The 18,132-nt window shown below is 38.7% G+C and overlaps 5 protein-coding genes across 8 annotated transcripts; 3 read left to right on the top strand and 2 right to left on the bottom strand.

Moving 5' to 3' along the window:
• The first annotated feature begins 15 nt into the window (after positions 1-15).
• LOC135164351 (adrenodoxin-like protein 1, mitochondrial) lies at positions 16-1,369 on the top strand. Its single transcript, XM_064124614.1, has 4 exons — positions 16-272; positions 395-446; positions 764-1,011; positions 1,068-1,369. The coding sequence occupies exons 1-4, from the start codon at positions 164-166 to the stop codon at positions 1,169-1,171; spliced, it is 513 nt and encodes a 170-aa protein (XP_063980684.1). The 5' UTR covers positions 16-163; the 3' UTR covers positions 1,172-1,369.
• A 438-nt stretch (positions 1,370-1,807) lies between these two features.
• Positions 1,808-8,690, bottom strand: Spred (Sprouty-related protein with EVH-1 domain). Of its 4 annotated transcripts, XM_064124595.1 has the most exons (5): positions 8,302-8,690; positions 7,200-7,494; positions 6,561-6,729; positions 6,051-6,250; positions 1,808-5,981 (listed from the first exon to the last, which is right to left on the bottom strand). In XM_064124595.1, the coding sequence occupies exons 1-5, from the start codon at positions 8,319-8,321 to the stop codon at positions 5,472-5,474; spliced, it is 1,194 nt and encodes a 397-aa protein (XP_063980665.1). In that variant the 5' UTR covers positions 8,322-8,690; the 3' UTR covers positions 1,808-5,471. The 4 variants fall into 4 exon arrangements, with proteins under 4 accessions (XP_063980665.1, XP_063980661.1, XP_063980664.1 ...); XM_064124591.1 differs by having other exon boundaries at positions 1,808-6,250; XM_064124594.1 differs by having other exon boundaries at positions 1,808-6,217.
• Positions 8,691-9,152: 462 nt separating this feature from the next.
• LOC135164342 (cyclin-C) lies at positions 9,153-10,795 on the top strand. The gene is made up of 3 exons (XM_064124603.1): positions 9,153-9,420; positions 9,504-9,610; positions 9,792-10,795. Exons 1-3 carry the CDS (start codon positions 9,389-9,391, stop codon positions 10,451-10,453), a joined length of 801 nt encoding a protein of 266 aa, XP_063980673.1. The 5' UTR covers positions 9,153-9,388; the 3' UTR covers positions 10,454-10,795.
• A 69-nt stretch (positions 10,796-10,864) lies between these two features.
• Positions 10,865-13,165, bottom strand: Mrn (marionette). The gene is made up of 7 exons (XM_064124585.1): positions 12,357-13,165; positions 12,046-12,170; positions 11,780-11,985; positions 11,551-11,724; positions 11,405-11,491; positions 11,098-11,313; positions 10,865-11,026 (listed from the first exon to the last, which is right to left on the bottom strand). The coding sequence occupies exons 1-7, from the start codon at positions 12,871-12,873 to the stop codon at positions 10,945-10,947; spliced, it is 1,407 nt and encodes a 468-aa protein (XP_063980655.1). The 5' UTR covers positions 12,874-13,165; the 3' UTR covers positions 10,865-10,944.
• A 73-nt stretch (positions 13,166-13,238) lies between these two features.
• LOC135164324 (cleavage and polyadenylation specificity factor subunit 1) lies at positions 13,239-18,057 on the top strand. The gene is made up of 3 exons (XM_064124564.1): positions 13,239-17,426; positions 17,513-17,642; positions 17,795-18,057. Exons 1-3 carry the CDS (start codon positions 13,487-13,489, stop codon positions 17,979-17,981), a joined length of 4,257 nt encoding a protein of 1,418 aa, XP_063980634.1. The 5' UTR covers positions 13,239-13,486; the 3' UTR covers positions 17,982-18,057.
• Positions 18,058-18,132: the final 75 nt, after the last annotated feature.

The raw sequence follows: 18,132 nt of genomic DNA, 5'->3' as shown, positions 1-18,132 counted from the left end.
ATGACATCGGCGGGATGATTTATTTCATCTAACGAATATTTATTCCTGGGCTGTAGATAATATTTCTCTGAACGGCTGCTACATGTAGGAGAGAGAGAGATAGAGTTCGCAAATGAGCGAGTGCTAACCTTTATCCGTTTGAAATCATAAATTTACGACAATAATGACGTTTATTCTGCGATATTTAATAATGAGAAGTGCCAGGAGAGCAGAGTCTGTTGGAACGAGACATTTGAGGAGTGAGACAGTTCGTCAATTGCAAACAACGAAATGTAAGTGGAACTGAAATACTGCAGTCAATTTGGTTTTCGTAGAGTTGCGAGGGTCGGTTGCGTAGCATTTCAAAGGCGGGAATATTTTTTAAACTGAGACAAATTTGTATTCCTTTTTTAAGGGGTTCTTCATGGAGAATATGAATTCCAGGATCCAAAATCAGAGGAAGAAATGTAAGTATCATTCATAATAGTACTCAAGTGATCTGATAAAAAATTTTATTGGGTTGTACGCCTAGCGTTGTTACGATTTTCTGATCTTTGAAAAATATTTTCACAAATTTGTTGTTGTATTATTATCACAAAGATATTTAATACGACTGATGTAGGATATTTAGAATTTTCTTACAAATTTCTCTGGAATTTTTTTGGTAAAATATTTACAGAGAAATATCCAACAGAATTTTCCAACTGAAATCTTTCTGTCAATTCTCATTTACATTAGTTGGAGGTAATTCTCTGAAGACGTGAATTAAATATCGTTTCTCTAGAGTCAACGTAACATTCATCGACAAAGACGAAAAAAGAATAAGCGTACGTGGAAAAGTTGGCGATAACGCCTTATATCTAGCTCATAGGTACGGAATTCCCATGGAAGGTGCGTGCGAGGCATCCCTAGCGTGTACAACATGTCACGTCTACGTTCACCACGATTATACCGACAAACTTCCAATGGCAACTGATCAGGAAGAAGATCTGTTGGATCTGGCACCTTTTCTCAAGGAGAATTCTAGATTAGGTATCACTTCCGTAATTCTCACGTCAACGTGAAATCTATTCTGCTATTTTTAACAGGTTGCCAAATAATTCTAACGAAAGAGTTGGATGGGATTGAATTGGAATTACCAAAAGCCACGAGAAACTTTTACGTCGACGGGCACAAACCGACACCTCATTGAAATATGAGATTATGTCATGTACTATAAATATTAATGAGGAAATCTAGAGCTTTTACCGGAGAAGAACAGAGACCAATGGAGTTGCCAAGATTTTTCCATCAAATTTTGGTTTCTGGCTGAATCAAAACCCTGTACAGACTACCGTAATTCCTACTTATTAATAATAAATTAAGAATAAAAATGATAATTACCGTTGAATCCTTCATGATACAATATATTTATTTTTCGTACATTGGGATTATGGTACATATTTTTCGCATTTCTTTTCTCCTTTAATTACAATAATACAAGATTTAAACATTTATGATATAATGAATTTGTATTTTTTCATCTCCCTTCTTCTTTATTTAATTAAAATTTCATTCAATGGGCTTGCAGCAATTAACGTTTAAGGATAGAATAACCTGAAAGCTTGGGTCCACCAAGAAAATTCATGACACTGCAGCACTGTCACATTTAAAAGTTATATTTGTAATTAAATTCATTCAATCAATAATATTAATCATCAACTTTTATCATTTTTCATTAATCGTCAGTGGCAGATTTGTAACTCGACGATAATTTTTATAATTAACAAGTATTCACCAATGAATACTATATCTGCATTATCTCTTTGTTCCATTTAAAATTTTTACATTAACATTTCTGCATCAATAATAGCAGCATTTGTTTTTATCGTCAATCGTTATTCACAATCATTCAATCCGTAATATTGAATATATATTACGTGAATAGTTACGCTAATCATAGACACATTCCTGTGTTTATCATAAAACACGTTTTATTATTTTCACCATTCATACACTTGACAGGAAGCAATTTAAATTAGTAGGAAGGAAATTCATTCGTTCAAATCACATTTCGTAACCATCGGGTGCTCCCCATTCACTCATTATCATTATATTTAGCCATTTCATAAACTTATTTATGTGTATATTTAACTATTCATTCTTGTATTTTATTATTTTTCTCGTTTTTTAAATCTTTATCTTGGGATTTCGCACATTAAAATCCACTAGGAATACTCGAGACGATTAAACAGGTATCCACATTTGGTAGTCATCACAAATGGACTTATTGGGAAAATAGCTTTTGTACTTATTATTCATAAATTAAAAGATGAGTGTTTTTATTCTTATCGCTCATTACCATTTGTATTCGTCTTCAATCCCTTATGATTGTGAAAATAATCGTCAACGTACGAATATATTTCACAATTTAATACTCAAAATTAGCACAAATGTGAAACTCGGGATGGTAAAACGTGGTATTTCTACAGGATTAAAACAATAGTTAGTTATGGCAGTAAACAATACATCATATTTACATCGATTGAGAAAAATTGAATCTCTTAAGTGATTTATCTGTCATCTCGAAGACTTTTCACCTCTTAATCAAGCGTTTCATTCGGTTGATACTGACAATCAGAAATTTATTCATGTTCTACCAATTTTCATCACCTCGCCTCAGCGTGGAGTAAATAAAGCATCAACACTTACGAAATTACATAATGAAATAAAAAAAATAAAAAAACATGATTGGGATTGATGAAAATAACACAACTGCATGCACTTTTCTGAATTAATGATTATGATCGAAACATAATAATGCTCGAAGCACTACATCCCGCTGGCATCATGATTCAACTCTTCCACATACTTTCACTTACAATTAAATTCCAAAATCTCGTGTTACCATCGCTCGCTCTTGGATAATTTATTTATTGCCAATCCCTTTCCCTAAAGCCCCCATTCTTCTCGAGAGAATCATTGAATTTACACATATTTATTCACCGACTAATCAACTAAATTTGTATATCGGTTGTGCATGGGAGTGCGCATACGAGTGTACAAAGTAACTTTTTTTTTCTTTTTACCACTACACGTGCTATCCTAAAGCAAAAAGTATCAAAGTGTACTCCCTCTGAGCCATCAGGAATACACTGGCACCTTTTGAATATACAAAACTGTAAAAAAGTCAATATAAAATCGAATACACTAACGTTCTTTGTTTTTCTTTTAATTATTATTATTTCCATTTTAATCTAAAAAAGCCTTCGCACTTACATTCGCAATTGTTAATTTCTCTGTACTCTCTTTGTATACGTTAGTGCTAGGATGAATGTAAATATAAGTTGCTCCTTCGTTCAACCAATAAAATAAATATGTATCTCTTTTATTTTAGTCAATTTCGATCAAATGTGGTTCATCGTTAATTTTTCCCTTAATGCATGTTTTATATTTTCATCTACGACAATTACCCTGGAATTTTTCCATCGCTTTTTATTTATTCTCACCTAATAATTAAATCAATAAAAGTAAAAATATCTCAGCTAAACGCTTTTAGAATTAACGATCATGTTCCTCTCTCTCCTCTCCTCCCTCCCCCTCACCCCATAATATCGTCTCTGTATCTTGTTACTGGATTTTCTATACTTTTTTTTTAAATTTCGAAGTTGGGCGATATTAAAGCTCAATCGTGTTCCCACAGCCATCATAAAGGGGAAACAAATTAATGGAAGAAATGTAAAAAATAATTTTTTGTTGCTTCGCACTTGTTCTGTTTGTCATGTGCTTAACTCTTTTTTTTCATGTCTTATGTGCGCCAAAGCAATAAAAGAGAAACGCACGAATAGATTAAGTTTTTAACTTGAACTATTACGATAACTCTCAAATTTTTCATATTTCTCTTTCGTTATGCACGTGAATTATACACTGAAAGCTTGAGGGAATTATGTAGAATCCTAGAAACACAGAGCGGGTAACGGAACTGCTGCTTCTGGTTGTTTTTCAATAATCAAAGGGAAATACATATTCTTCCACACATCTGACAATGCTCTAAGTTGTAATGGGGAAACAGTTACTCGGAATTTTTTTGTTTTGTTAATCTATACATAAATTTGGAAACATTCAGAACTGATATACACGTTTATATCCATTTATAAGACGATAAATAATCTGAAGAAAAAAGATGATGCGCAGAATGCCATGAGGATGATTATCAACAATCAATAACAAGGAAAATAAATACAAGTATGAGAATATTTAATAACAAAATGTCATTGCTTTCTTCAAGAAATTATCTTCTTCTCCGCCAGTGCTGGCGGACGAAAGTCTAAAGGTTTTAATTCTTTGTTGATTTTTTTTCTGTTAAATTCTTGGCTAAAAGTCTCTTTTTTCTTCATTATGAGAAACAAATAGAAATACAAGAGAGAGAATTTCCCGAAGAAAGCGTAAGCTTTTCCCGCGATTTTCTTTTTGTCAAATGCATAACAATTGATAAGTGAACATTATAATGCATACAAGTATCCCTCAAAATCTATCTAGCTTCTCCACGTGGACATTCATCAGCTGGTCATCGCAATATCCTAACTACCTTGAATTTGGCAAAAGCTACTCGAGGTCTGTGTCAGTGTCAAGAAGCCACACCTGATACTCGACGTGGACCATTTAATTACCTAACATTGAATTGGCCTTGCCTCATTCGACTCGAACTCTCCCACGTGTTCCTTGTTCGCCTCCCAGCCAAATGGGAAAGGCACAAACTTCAACATAGAGCATATCGTTGTTGTCGCTAATTGTCTTAAATCCCATCTATATTCCCTTGGTTGAGTGGAATTTGTGTGGTTCCCGTAGAAATTCCAACTTTTTAAGGAATTTATTAAAAATAATTGAATACTAGTGTGCGTCATGGCCCACCTTACGGTGATAAAATATTTTTGTCATGGTGAAACCGACTTTTAAACCAGAAATTGTCGGAAAATCTGGAATTTTTCTATAGAATTGATTGAAAATATTTTGTTTGAGGGGACTTCATAGAGAAATCTTGTAATTTCCTTAATAAATTATTATTCTCTTGCTTCAATTCCCTTTGATATTCATTGAAATTTCTCAGAGAAATCACTAGGTTTTTCCCTTCAATTTTTCCAGATTTTCACAACAAATAAATACTAGATTTCGTACTGCCTGAACATATCTAAATACATCAAAAACTTTCCAGAACATTTTGTTCCCCAGAGCTCCAAAAAAATTGAAAATAAAATACCAAAAAATGACTGAAAGAAGCGAATAAAGTTCAGCGAACCCCTGAAGTTGATACACCCTGGAGCAATATTTGATCACAGGTGACGTTGATGAATAAGCGCATGTACCGGTAACTGTCTACCCCTTTGGTATCTCTGACACCGTCCCATACTTAGATCGTGGCATTCATAAACATTAGCCACAGCCCCACTGGGCATTGCTGCCATATAGTGTGGCTCAATGGTGAACGGGCCAGAGATATCAAAGGGTTCCTCCAGTTATTCCATTGGATGATGTCTTCCACCACATATACCACAGGCCATACCACACCAGTGAATAGCCCGTAGTGGTGGATACAACCATAGACATGGAACAATGAGGGACAACAATGCAAGACCAAACCATCGCCTACCACAACCATCTTCTGTACTGCATGTGCACGGATTGTGCTCCAGATTGTGAGAATTTTCACCCTCAGCATCGCTCATGCAGTGGTACAGCATACATTTGGCGCACAGAAGACACGAAACAGTTGCTATACCACGACTAATAAAATCAGGTGCATACTCACACGCACCCCTCGGATTATCATGCTCACCGTAAGTCTGTTGACAGTGTTTACATCTCAATCTATTATTACCTCGACTTTTAGCTGTATTTTTACCCGGTTGTGATACTATTATATCAGGCTTCTTGAGTGAACCACTCGATGCACGACGCTCTGTTGTATTGGCTCCTTTGTGATCATCGATCACTGGATACAGATAATCGTGATTGAGTGTCGTCAACTGCACATAAGGACAATTGTCAACGCCCACATCACCACTAGACTCCAGTGGATGGTGTGATGGTACAACCTTGGCTGATGGATCACTACTAATATAATGAATTGATTTGTGGCCATCTGGTATATCGCCACACTGGGAATGATAATTCGGTACACGAACCAATCCTGACGATTGACGAGAATCCGGTGGCTCTGCTGGTAAATTAACCGCCATGAATACACTCTCATCACCGACGTCTGGATGCCCATTTAATGTTGTATTCGTCAATCCTGAGAAGTTGAAAATCCAAGGTCACATTGAATTTATTCCATTTGGATTTTTATCTTTAAATTTTGTTGATACACGTACGAAAAATAATATTCGGGGGAAAATCCAGTGAAATTTTCTTGGACAATTCGTAATTCAACACTTATTTAATGAGTTTTTCGTACGTGTAATGTTTTCAGAATGATATTCATCGTGAGTCTCACCGAAATTATTCATCCAAATTGGGAGTTGTAAAAAAGAAAAATAGTTATTTGAACACTGGGATTATTGAATGCTTTTTATGAAAATTATTCAATATTCATGGAATATCACCTTCTAAAAGCTCTTCTACTGCTGTTCGTACGCCTTTGTCAAATGCCCTGGCATCAGCAGCAGTTTGAAACGTTAATCCAAATTTTTTCTCTCCAGTACGCCAATGATGAAATGTTGGCATCACTTTGTTGTATTGAAAGTCCTTCTTAATTGTACAGCTGAGAACCACCTACCAGAGAAAAGTCATTCGTGCTTATTAATTGTGTATCGAACAATTCACATGTAAAATGATTTATTGAAAAGACTGCGTGTTTTCCTGAGCTTTATTAAATTCTCAATGAACGTCTATGAATAAAATTCTATAAAAGAAATGTTTATTCTGCGCAGTAGATATTTTTTTCTAGAGGGAAAAATGGAAATAATATCTCGATGAATCTTATCGTATTGAAACTCTTCTTACAGGACTTCTCAAGTATAAACAAAATTTCATTCTTCATGGATTTCATTATGAGAAACGAATGAAACTTCTACCAACAATTTTACAATATTGATAAAGCAACATCTATCAGCTTTCCTCTGTCAGACGTTTTTATGATTTTCGATTGACTTCACACAAAAGACTCCTGGATTTACTTCGCAAACTAAACTTGTCAAATAAATTCTACTCATTATGAATAAAAATCTGAAAAAATTCCATACCGATTGATCAGTGATGCGTTTTCCATAAATAAGGTACTCGTGTCTTCTCTTAGCTGCACTGGGAGGTGAAGTGCTCAACGGAGCTGAATTATTACCGGGTGACGAGCCAGGAGCTGCATTAGCACTGGCTGCACCACAACTGGTACCAATAGCAGTGCTGCAACCAGATCCAGCTGATGGTGCTCTACGCCTGACCGAAACATTAGCCAGTCCTCCACCACTGAGTGGTACCCATCCCCCAGAGCTGTCATCTCTCGTCATTACCTGGGCCCGTACCCTCACCAGATAATTACCACTGTTAAAATCACCGCAAACAACAAATCAATAATCCAACCACCAGTCTTTTACCATTGCCCGTTCAATACGCCAGGCATATTCATAATAATGATAAAATTCAATAATAATGAAGACTCATACGCCCATACCCTGGACTCGCACACTCCATTAGATCACTCAGGTCAGTTGGCGTACAGCACAAAGAATTCTCGCGGTTCGACACATTGATGCATCGTATTAATGATACATTCCCCCTCTAATTCCCCTCATTCTTAATCATCCACCGGCCATTGAAATAATTCCAAAACATTTGACATAACAATTATTGACGGAAATACAATGGAAATAGGCGTACGCATTGACATCGATTCGATGAATGAACAGACAACGTGCATACACGCACTAACACACGCGCATGACTTCTCTTCATGAATGCCCGGAGAGCGTGTGTGACACATTTTCATGTAGAGGGGTCTGCAATGGCCGATAGTTGTGTGTATATACGTGTTTTTGTGTGGGTGTACCCGTGGAGAGAACGATCGGTAATGTTACCCCCGTTGGCCATTTGATGATGTTCAAGGCTGAGATGTGAGAAAAAAAATCAAACAGTGAGAACATCATTTGACACATTCAACTGCTCCTTTTGGGTACCAGATAAATAAATGTCGCGACCATCAATAGGAATAAAAAACAAGTGACATTCCCTGACGCTTTCGGAGCGTTTTGACAATTAACACCCCCATTAACCGCATCCGTCCAGCGAACGGAAATAAACTAAATAAACATGGAAACAAGTGATTGTTTAATTACAGTGAATTGGACTTACTCTTCCGAGGCCTCTGTCATGATTCGAGATGTCCAAGGCCTTACTCAATACCCACTTTACCCCACACTTCACCATTTTCGTCGCATTGAGGAGACATTCGGTCGCTGATGACAACCGTTTAATTTTGGGAACTAACTAAATTCTTAGTTTTTTAGGCTAACGCCAACGACAGGAAGCACAGCACTTTGGCTGCTGCTCCTCCCTCTAGGCGCTCACGCTGCTTTAGCCTCCGTGTAACTCCAAACTCAATCTTCCGCCGCGTTCACTCTGTCCTTTTCAAGTCTTTTATCTTTATCGGGTGCACAGACATCACTACACTCTCGTAGTAGCTGTCTCTACCCTGGATGTAGCTTTTTCTCTCGGTCTCCCCTCTCCACCGTGCCACCAACACAACCAGTCTGCGACTCAAACAGCACATACCAATTGGAATCGTCTGTACGTCTGAGGCATTCTACGCGTGCTCAGTGCAACTCGATGCATATAGCTGCCGCCATCCGCAGAAATATTGTCCTTTTACGTCTCCAATTAGCGATGGCGCGTCGCGGTTTTTATAATTATTGTTGATAGTTTATTGATTGCGTATTAGTGGCAACGTGAAGACATTGACCAGAGGATGTTAGCGTTAGTCCATGATATTCCAGCAGTTATTCTCTTATTATTGATGACATAGAATAGATCTATTTGCAATTTTACACAAATATTGTTTTATATGAAACTATCAAAATTTCACACGGATTTTTCGCGTTTTTTTTGTGGGCAGAAAGCTGCTTTTCGTGGCACACAGAGGTCACTAGTCACAACCGAGTATCGAGAATCTCCTCGATTTAGTCCACCTATAAACTAGGCATTCCTGGGTTGTGATAGTAGTTTTATGAGAACCGGCTTTTGATCGTCCGAAAACAAATGGATTAAAATCGGACAGATCACACACTCCATTTATAATTAAAAATTTATATCTCCTATGAGGGCAATCAGCATGGCATCAAAATTTCTATGATTTTCTTGTAGATAGTAAAACATGTTGTGAAGGGTTTGTAGACCTCGTGCAGGTTAGGTTAACCTGTGAGTCGATTTCGGACTTTGAAGAATGGCTGGAAATTTCTGGCAGAGCTCACACCAGTAAGAATTATTCAGTTTCACTACCTAATTTTTCCATTTATAAAAATTTGTCAAGTCAGTACTTAGTAATTATGATTCAACAGTCAGCAGTGGCTCCTTGACAAGCAAGATTTAGTTCGAGAACGCCAACATGATATCTCGATACTCACCGAAGAGGAGTATCAGAAGCTCTTCATCTTTTTTGCTAATTGTGAGTACCTTTTCAATTATCTAGTATTCGAACGGATCTCACAACATAAGCAATACAGATTATGGAGGAATACACTTGAAAAGAGTATTCCTTCATAAGTGTTTTTAATTTTCAAACGCATCAAAGAGGGGCTATTGAAGTGGTCCTATTTAATTAAGTGACTTATATTATTATTTTACAGTAATACAAGTATTGGGTGAGCAGTTAAAACTGAGACAACAGGTCATAGCAACAGCAACTGTTTATTTCAAACGATTTTACGCTCGCAATAGTTTAAAATGCATCGACCCTCTTCTCCTGGCACCCACATCGGTATTTCTGGCATCAAAGGTCGAAGAGTTTGGAGTCATCTCCAATACCCGTCTGATCACCACCTGTCAAACTGTAGTTAAAAACAAATTCAATTATGCCTATGCCCAGGAGTTTCCGTACAGAACGAATCATATTTTAGAGTGTGAATTTTATCTGCTGGAGCATCTAGATTGCTGTTTAATAGTTTATCAGCCATACAGACCCCTCTTGACTCTGATCCAGGATGTGGGGCCTGATGATCAGTTGCTAACTCTTGCCTGGAGAATTATCAATGATAGTTTGAGGACCGATGTCTGCCTTCTTTATCCACCATATCAAATTGCCATAGGATGTTTGCAAATCGCTTGTGTAATACTTCAAAAAGATCTGAAGTCATGGTTTGCTGAACTTAATGCAGATATGGAGAAAATTCAGGAGATAGCACGACATATAATAAATCTCTACGAACTGTGGAAAACATATGACGAGAAGAAGGAGATTCAGAGTTTACTTGCAAAGATGCCAAAACCGAAGGCTGCCCCGCAACGCTGACACGAGGGTGAATTTAGCCATTACGAATCGATGTGAAAAATAATTTATTGCATAAGCTCTTTTTCTATATATTTTTTTAATAAGACATTATTTCAATCTCGGGCCTTTTTGCTAATATTTTAAGAATTTGTATTCAAGTTCTACTAATATAGTTAAGATCGTTCCTTTAGTAAACCCTTCAGAGATATTGACATTTTTCTATAAAATTATAGAATTATGATAAAAATTTAATTACACGACTATTCACTCTTATGATTTACTTTTATTGCGTACCATTGTCATATAAATTCAATAGAATCTGTTTGTTTAATAAACTTTGACGTATGATTCTTTTCAATGAAATGTTTCAGAATAAACAGAATGTTGCCTTACAATAACGACATGAGAATGAATTTAGCGATGACGAATCAATTTTAAGCCATTAAAAAATAATTTATTGATTAAATTTTTATTCTGTACATTTGAAAATACCGTATTTATCATTATTTCCGTCAGTTTGAGCCCTTCGAGTGGTGTTTCCAGAATTTCTTGACATCGTCGTGACCCACTTTGGTAACCACCATAGTTCGTTTTCTGTGAAATTTTTTTTTTAGTTTTGTAATGTCTCTTGTTGATAAATTACGATTATGTTGAGATAATTTTACCTGTCACTCTGCCAAATAAGAACCCCTATAGACAATGCATAATCTCGAAGGACGACAAAATCGTTTTGAGACAGAAACTGACTATATAAAACGCCTTCGCTGAATGAGAAACGATTTCTCTCGTTTTCCCAGAGTTTAATTTGATCAACTATTGTTGGTGGCAGTGTTGGAGGGCCAGCATCCATCATCTTACTGTGAGCATGTTGTTGCAGATAGCTACGTGTGACAATTTAGGATTATTGGTTAATTTGTTTATGATCATTTAAGTGACAAAGTGACCATTGAAACTGAGACTTTAAAAAATTACCCGACTATTTGCGCTGCAGTTATTCCGCTCTTCAGGGCTTGTCGTACTGAATCTCTGGTCAATATAGACACAACCAAGTTTGGAAATCTAGAGTAAAAAATCTTTTGTTATGGGGAAAAATTAATGTTTATAAATATTTTTATTACCTGTAAAGCATTTCGCAGAAAAGACCAAGTAACGCAACTTGAAGATTTGAATTTGTGTATGCATATACTCTGTAATTTGTTTCTACAACTATGTAGCCCTCTTTGTCAATATCCCTGACGAGTGGCTTATTTTTGCCTGTTGCTATATTCAACGCTAATCTCGTAGGATAAAACCTGTAAATATATGGAGTTAGGAATGGCATTAGACCATATTTCAGATTTTTTGTACCTCCCAGCCTTTCGTTTTCGTTGGTACACGAGTCCAAATTCCCTAAGATGCTGCAGAAATGTTAATAATCCCTCTGACATTCCCTCTGTGCTATAATCTTTACCGAGTGTGGAGAAGTTTAGTTGAAACAGGAACGTTAGACACTCAACGAGATCTAGACTTCTGGCTTGAATGGTATCTAGATATTGAAGAATGAAGTACCATACCTGTTGAATATAAAATGAACTTTAGTAAAAAAAAATCTAATTTTTCATTTTTTTAATTACTTGTGATGCTGTGTCTAGAAGAAGAAATTGAAATCCTGCTTGTGTGATAACAGGACTACCATCTTCCTCGTCTCGTTTCATGAGGCCTGCATGAAGCAGTATCCTGACAGCATCGGCCGAGATGCCTATAACCAAAAACATAACCCGGCCAATTAATTACCAAAATTATGATGTATTCTCATAGATACAAAAAAATCCATAGAGAGAACTTTTATTTATGATTTTCCCCTCTGCCCACCAGACTCAGAACTCTGCCAAACTCTGATCTACATGTTCATGAGAACATGACTCCTCTTGGAAAATTGACTCACCTTCCTGCTGCTGAGAACCCACCATATAGTGCAGCACACACTCCCATCTCTCCAAGGCATAAGAATCCAGAAAAGCAATATCCCTAGGTTTACTATCAGTCTCCAACTGATTAGACATTGTCCAAGGTTTCCCACCACCAAGCAGAACGATTTTAAGATTTTTCTTGAATGTGGCATTGAAGATCCATCCTGGTAATCCCCCAGATATGGACACCGCTTTCCAAATATTCAACTCATTAAGAACCTGCACAATTCGTTGATGCTCTTCAGAATGAAGTTTGGAGCACCAGGAGGCGATGACTGCCTGAGGCACTGGCTGTTCCACAAAGATCAGACGCATGACATAGTGCCTGGCGATAACAGGAAGTTCGCGAAAGACAGCCAGGCATATCGGAGGATTGTGATACAGCTTCTCCAGGACTTCTGGTGATACGGATTTCAAATACTCATGGAGATCCTTGCATTGTAATCTCGTGGGACGTAGGAGATTCTGACCACTTAGTGCTGGTGTTGTCATTGTTATGAATTCACTGATTTTGTTTACTATGTTTCTACACAGAAGCTACACTTAATATTAATGTTTATATCTGGAGTAATCACTCTGGTTGACAGCAGCCGAACGCATGTCGTCTCGTAATGATGCGGATGTAAATAGTCGACAGATGATTGGTTTTCGCAAAATTAATTAATTTGATCGTTTATAGTAGGTTTGTACTCGTTTGCACTGAGCTCAAAATGGTTCGATAGTTTATTTTTACTCACTTATTATTAAATAAATAATTAACAATCCAAAGAAGTAACCTCTGTGTACCACAAGCGGAACCAGAAACACAACTTTTCTCCGCCATGGCACCACTTGTTTCAAACAAAAGCATGGTTGCATCCGGTGTCAGATGTATGGTGTATACATTGTTTACATGAATAAAGTCAAGTGAATGTGACAACAATAAAGTTTTTAACCAACTGCATCCTTTAAACCCCCGTCACTATCCAAACATCTCCCCTAGAAATAATTGTGTACGTACTAATTCCAGTATTGTCTCAACAATTGAAAACCTAACCTCCCAAATATGTGCTAACCCCATGTATCTACCCTCCAAAAGTGTTGTTCCTTAATAAAACCCCGAAAAATGTATTCAATTTGCAAGAATACCCACCCAGGTACGGGTGTGGAGCACGCGATAACGTGTTACTTCTTCAATCGTCGTGAAAAATGTCTGGTAGTGGCCGGTGCAAACGTGATCCGCGTATTTCGTTTGATTCCCGATGTCGATACTTCCAAGAAAGAAAAATTCACAGATCTTCGGCCCCCAAAAATGAAGCTGGAATGTCTGAGTCAATACACAGTGCACGGTAACATAATGTCGATGCAGGCAGTAAGTCTCGTAGGATCCCAACGGGATTCTCTGCTCCTCAGCTTCCGAGATGCAAAACTGTCAGTGGTAGAGTACGACCTGGAGAATCACGACTTGAGAACAGTCTCACTGCACTATTTCGAGGAGGAGGATATGAGGGACGGTTGGACCCACCACCACCATATTCCCATAGTCCGGGTAGATCCAGAAGGTAGATGTGCTATTATGTTAATTTATGGAAGAAAACTCGTTGTCCTGCCATTCAGAAAAGATCCCACGATTGATGATAGCGATCTGATGGACATCACAAAATCGCAGTCGAACAAGACTCCCATTTTGTCCTCCTACATGATTGTTCTAAAAAGTCTCGAGGAGAAGATCGACAACATAATTGACCTTCAATTTTTGTACGGCTACTACGAGCCCACTCTGTTGATTCTCTATGAACCAGTGAAGACGTTCGCTGGTCGTATAGCTGTTAGACAAGATACTTGTGCGATGGTGGCAATATCCTTAAATATTCAGCAGAAAGTCCACCCGATAATCTGGTCGGTATCAAATTTACCATTTGATTGTTACCAAGCAGTTCCTGTTAAGAAGCCACTGGGCGGAACTCTAATAATGGCTGTGAACTCGCTCATTTACCTGAACCAAAGTATACCTCCTTACGGAGTGTCCCTGAACAGCCTCGCCGAGTTAAGCACAAATTTTCCCCTGAAGGCCCAAGAAGGCGTGAAGATGAGCCTCGAGGGCTGCCAGGTGTCGTTCATATCTCCAGATCGTCTCGTTATTTCATTGAAAACTGGTGAGCTGTATGTGCTGTCTCTATTCGCTGACAGCATGAGGTCGGTGAGGGGATTTCACTTTGACAAAGCAGCAGCCAGTGTTCTCACCTCCTGCATGTGCCTTTGTGATGAGAATTATCTCTTCCTAGGGTCTAGATTAGGTAATTCTTTGCTACTGCGGTTCACCGAGAAGGAGCCAGACGAGGGACAATTATCATCTGAAGTTCAGATTATTCCGGAGGATCCGGCGAATGACACGGGAGAAACACCGGCTAAGAAGGTAAAGCAGGATTATCTCGGGGACTGGATGGCTTCTGACGTCCTCGAGATCAAGGACTCCGAGGAATTGGAGGTTTATGGCAGTGAAACCCAGACCTCAATGCAAATAACTTCGTACATCTTCGAAGTTTGTGACAGTTTACTGAACATTGGGCCCTGTGGAAACATCTCAATGGGAGAGCCAGCGTTTTTATCGGAGGAGTTCTCGCACAATACTGATCCTGATGTCGAGCTCGTGACGACGTCTGGCTATGGGAAGAATGGAGCTCTGTGCGTTCTGCAACGCTCCATTCGTCCCCAAATTGTCACGACTTTTGAGCTTCCTGGATGCGAAGATATGTGGACTGTGATTGGTGCACCTGGGATGGATCCCCAGGGAAGAGACGAAGCAAATCATGCTTTTTTGATTCTCAGTCACGAAGACTCGACTATGATTTTACAGACGGGGCAGGAGATCAATGAAGTCGAGAGCAGTGGCTTTGGTACCCAAGGTAGAACGATATTCGCTGGAAACCTCGGGGCCAATCGATTTATCGTTCAAATAACTCAAATAAATGTGAGACTTCTTCAAGGCTCTGAACAAATTCAGAATATTTCAATGGATCTAGGCTGCCCAATTGTCTACGCCAGTTGTGCAGACCCATACGTGGTTATACTCGCTGAGGATGGACAAGTGGTGCTGCTGACACTTAAGGAGACACGGGGCACCCTTCGACTGCACGCTCAGCAAGCAAATCTCCTCTTCCGGCCGCAGATTGAGACTCTCTGCGCTTATCGTGATCTCAGTGGACTTTTTGTCAGTAATATTCCAGAGGAAACCGACGACGAGCCTGTAGAAGATGACAAGAACCTCGATGAGCCATCGATGGTTAATAACATCGACAACGAGGACGATCTTTTGTATGGAGAGGGTACGGCCTTCCAGATGCCAGCGATTCCTATCGAGCCTCAGCCAAAGGCTCCAGAAGAAGCCCCCAAGAAGCACTCCTGGTGGCAAAAGCATCTTCAAGACATAAAGCCGACTTATTGGCTGTTGGTTTATCGTGACAATGGAACATTGGAGATCTATTCTCTTCCCGATCTCAAGTTATCGTATTTAATTCGTAATTTCGGCTTCGGCCAGCATGTCCTCCACGACAGCATGGAATCAACCACTCTCCAACCTTCCTCGACCACTGAATTACCAAATCCAGAGATGCAAGTTCGGGAGATCCTGATGGTGGCACTCGGTCACCATGGGAGCAGGCCAATTCTCCTGGTGCGTCTCGACAATGAATTGCAAATCTACCAGGCCTATAGGTATCCAAAGGGAAATCTCAAATTAAGGCTCAAGAAGCTAGAGCACGGAATTGTTTATGGACAGACGAAGGCACAGTCAAAAGATGAGGAAGGTCTTAATATGAATCAGACACGTGTATCCATGATGAGGTACTTCAGCAATATCGCTGGCTACAATGGAGTCTTCATCTGCGGAGACTATCCCCATTGGATCTTCTTAACCAGTCGTGGGGAGCTCAGAACACATCCTATGGGGATAGACGGACCCATCGGCTCGTTCACACCGTTTAATAATGTCAATTGTCCTCAAGGATTTCTGTATTTCAATCAAAAGGAAGAACTCAGGATCTGTGTTTTACCTACGCATCTGTCGTACGATGCCCCTTGGCCTGTGAGGAAGGTTCCTCTGCGGTGCACACCACATTTCGTTACTTATCATGTAGAAAGTAAAACGTATTGCGTGATTATGAGTACCTCGGAACCGTTGAAGAGTTATTATAGATTCAATGGGGAGGACAAAGAGTTTACTGAGGAAGAGAGACCCGAGAGGTTCCTGTATCCCACCCAGGAGCAATTCAGTATTGTTCTATTTTCACCTGTTTCGTGGGAGACCATTCCGAATACTAGGATTGATTTGGATCAGTGGGAGCATGTGACCTGTCTGAAGAACGTATCGTTGGCGTATGAAGGTACTAGATCGGGCCTCAAGGGGTACATTGTACTTGGGACTAATTACAATTATGGGGAGGATATTACTAGTAGAGGACGGATTATGATTTTTGATATCATTGAGGTTGTGCCTGAGCCTGGACAACCCCTCACCAAGAACAGATTCAAGCAGATTTATGCGAAGGAACAGAAAGGGCCGATTACAGCTATCACTCAGGTATCAGGATTTTTGGTTTCTGCTGTCGGTCAGAAAATTTATATCTGGCAACTCAAGGATAATGATCTTGTGGGAGTTGCTTTCATTGATACGCAGATATATATTCATCAAATGCTCAGCATCAAGAGTCTCATTCTTGTTGCTGATGTATATAAATCGATTAGTCTTCTGCGGTTTCAAGAGGAGTACAGGACTTTGTCACTTGTCAGTAGAGATTTTCGTCCAGCTGAGGTTTATACGATAGAGTATTTGATTGATAACTCTAATCTGGGGTTCCTTGTGGCTGATGGAGAGAGCAATCTAGTGCTTTTTATGTATCAGCCTGAGTCTAGGGAGAGCTCGGGGGGACAGAAACTGATCAGGAAAGCTGATTTTCATCTCGGTCAGAAGGTTAATACCTTCTTTAGGATCAAAGCTAAGATCAGTGATCCTGGAAATGGGAAGAGGTGCCTCTTGGGAGCTGATAAGAGACATGTTACGATGTATGGTGAGTAGTTGAATAGAAAAAAAATCTTCCCGAAAATTTTATCGCACGATCTGATGTTTCACTTCCATTTTCATGATCTGTTTTAGCTACCTTGGATGGAAGCCTTGGTTATATTCTTCCAGTACCTGAAAAAACGTACAGAAGACTTCTCATGCTGCAGAATGTCCTTGTTACGCATATTTCTCATATGGCTGGATTAAATCCAAAAGCCTACAGGTCAGTGGATTTTTCATTAGTCTAGGAAATTGTCGAATGGACTAGTTCATACTAAATAAAATATTTTCACATCCAGTAGTAAAGATCTAAAGAAGTCCTTAATTTGTATCTTTTTAAAATAAAGTTCTTACCAATAGTATTTACTATTTCAGAACTTACAAGAGCCACGTTCGAATGCAGGGTAACCCAGCTCGTGGAATAATTGATGGTGACTTAGTTTGGAAGTATCTACATTTGCCAAATAACGAAAAAGTCGATGTAGCTAAGAAAATTGGTACTCGAGTGCAAGAAATCATTGAGGATATCGTTGAGATTGATCGCCAAACCGCCCATTTTTAGTTCTCTCAATAAATTATTTTATCTAGTGATGTATATATTTGAATGACAGTAAAATTGATCGATACACTTTGATAAATCATTCTATTGTTTTTTATCCTTCAATTTTATTCTCCAATTGTTTCTCTCTCGGGAGGACGTTCAATTTCCTCTG

Source organism: Diachasmimorpha longicaudata, chromosome 7, assembly GCF_034640455.1.
Source record: "Diachasmimorpha longicaudata isolate KC_UGA_2023 chromosome 7, iyDiaLong2, whole genome shotgun sequence".
NCBI lineage: Eukaryota > Metazoa > Arthropoda > Insecta > Hymenoptera > Braconidae > Diachasmimorpha > Diachasmimorpha longicaudata.
The sequence above is the reverse complement of the archived record's forward strand: the minus strand, read 5'-3'. Positions and strand labels throughout refer to the sequence as shown.

Bases quoted from the DNA above. Each gene is read 5' to 3' on its own strand.
- LOC135164324 (XM_064124564.1), top strand. From the start codon at position 13,487: ATGTATTCAATTTGCAAGAATACCCACCCAGGTACGGGTGTGGAGCAC. The intron at 17,427-17,512 runs GTGAGTAGTTGA...GATCTGTTTTAG, and splicing joins GAGACATGTTACGATGTATG to CTACCTTGGATGGAAGCCTT. The intron at 17,643-17,794 runs GTCAGTGGATTT...TTACTATTTCAG, and splicing joins TTAAATCCAAAAGCCTACAG to AACTTACAAGAGCCACGTTC.
- Mrn (XM_064124585.1), bottom strand. From the start codon at position 12,873: ATGACAACACCAGCACTAAGTGGTCAGAATCTCCTACGTCCCACGAGA. The intron at 11,986-12,045 runs GTAATTAAAAAA...TATATTCAACAG, and splicing joins TTCTAGACACAGCATCACAA to GTATGGTACTTCATTCTTCA. The intron at 11,314-11,404 runs GTAATTTTTTAA...TGTCACACGTAG, and splicing joins ACTGCAGCGCAAATAGTCGG to CTATCTGCAACAACATGCTC.
- LOC135164351 (XM_064124614.1), top strand. From the start codon at position 164: ATGACGTTTATTCTGCGATATTTAATAATGAGAAGTGCCAGGAGAGCA. The intron at 447-763 runs GTAAGTATCATT...TCGTTTCTCTAG, and splicing joins CCAAAATCAGAGGAAGAAAT to AGTCAACGTAACATTCATCG. The intron at 1,012-1,067 runs GTATCACTTCCG...TATTTTTAACAG, and splicing joins CAAGGAGAATTCTAGATTAG to GTTGCCAAATAATTCTAACG.
- LOC135164342 (XM_064124603.1), top strand. From the start codon at position 9,389: ATGGCTGGAAATTTCTGGCAGAGCTCACACCA. The intron at 9,421-9,503 runs GTAAGAATTATT...ATGATTCAACAG, and splicing joins TTCTGGCAGAGCTCACACCA to TCAGCAGTGGCTCCTTGACA. The intron at 9,611-9,791 runs GTGAGTACCTTT...ATTATTTTACAG, and splicing joins CTTCATCTTTTTTGCTAATT to TAATACAAGTATTGGGTGAG.
- Spred (XM_064124591.1), bottom strand. From the start codon at position 8,321: ATGACAGAGGCCTCGGAAGA. The intron at 7,495-8,301 runs GTAAGTCCAATT...TGATTTTAACAG, and splicing joins ATGACAGAGGCCTCGGAAGA to TGGTAATTATCTGGTGAGGG. The intron at 6,730-7,199 runs GTATGGAATTTT...TTTCTCTGGTAG, and splicing joins AACGCATCACTGATCAATCG to GTGGTTCTCAGCTGTACAAT.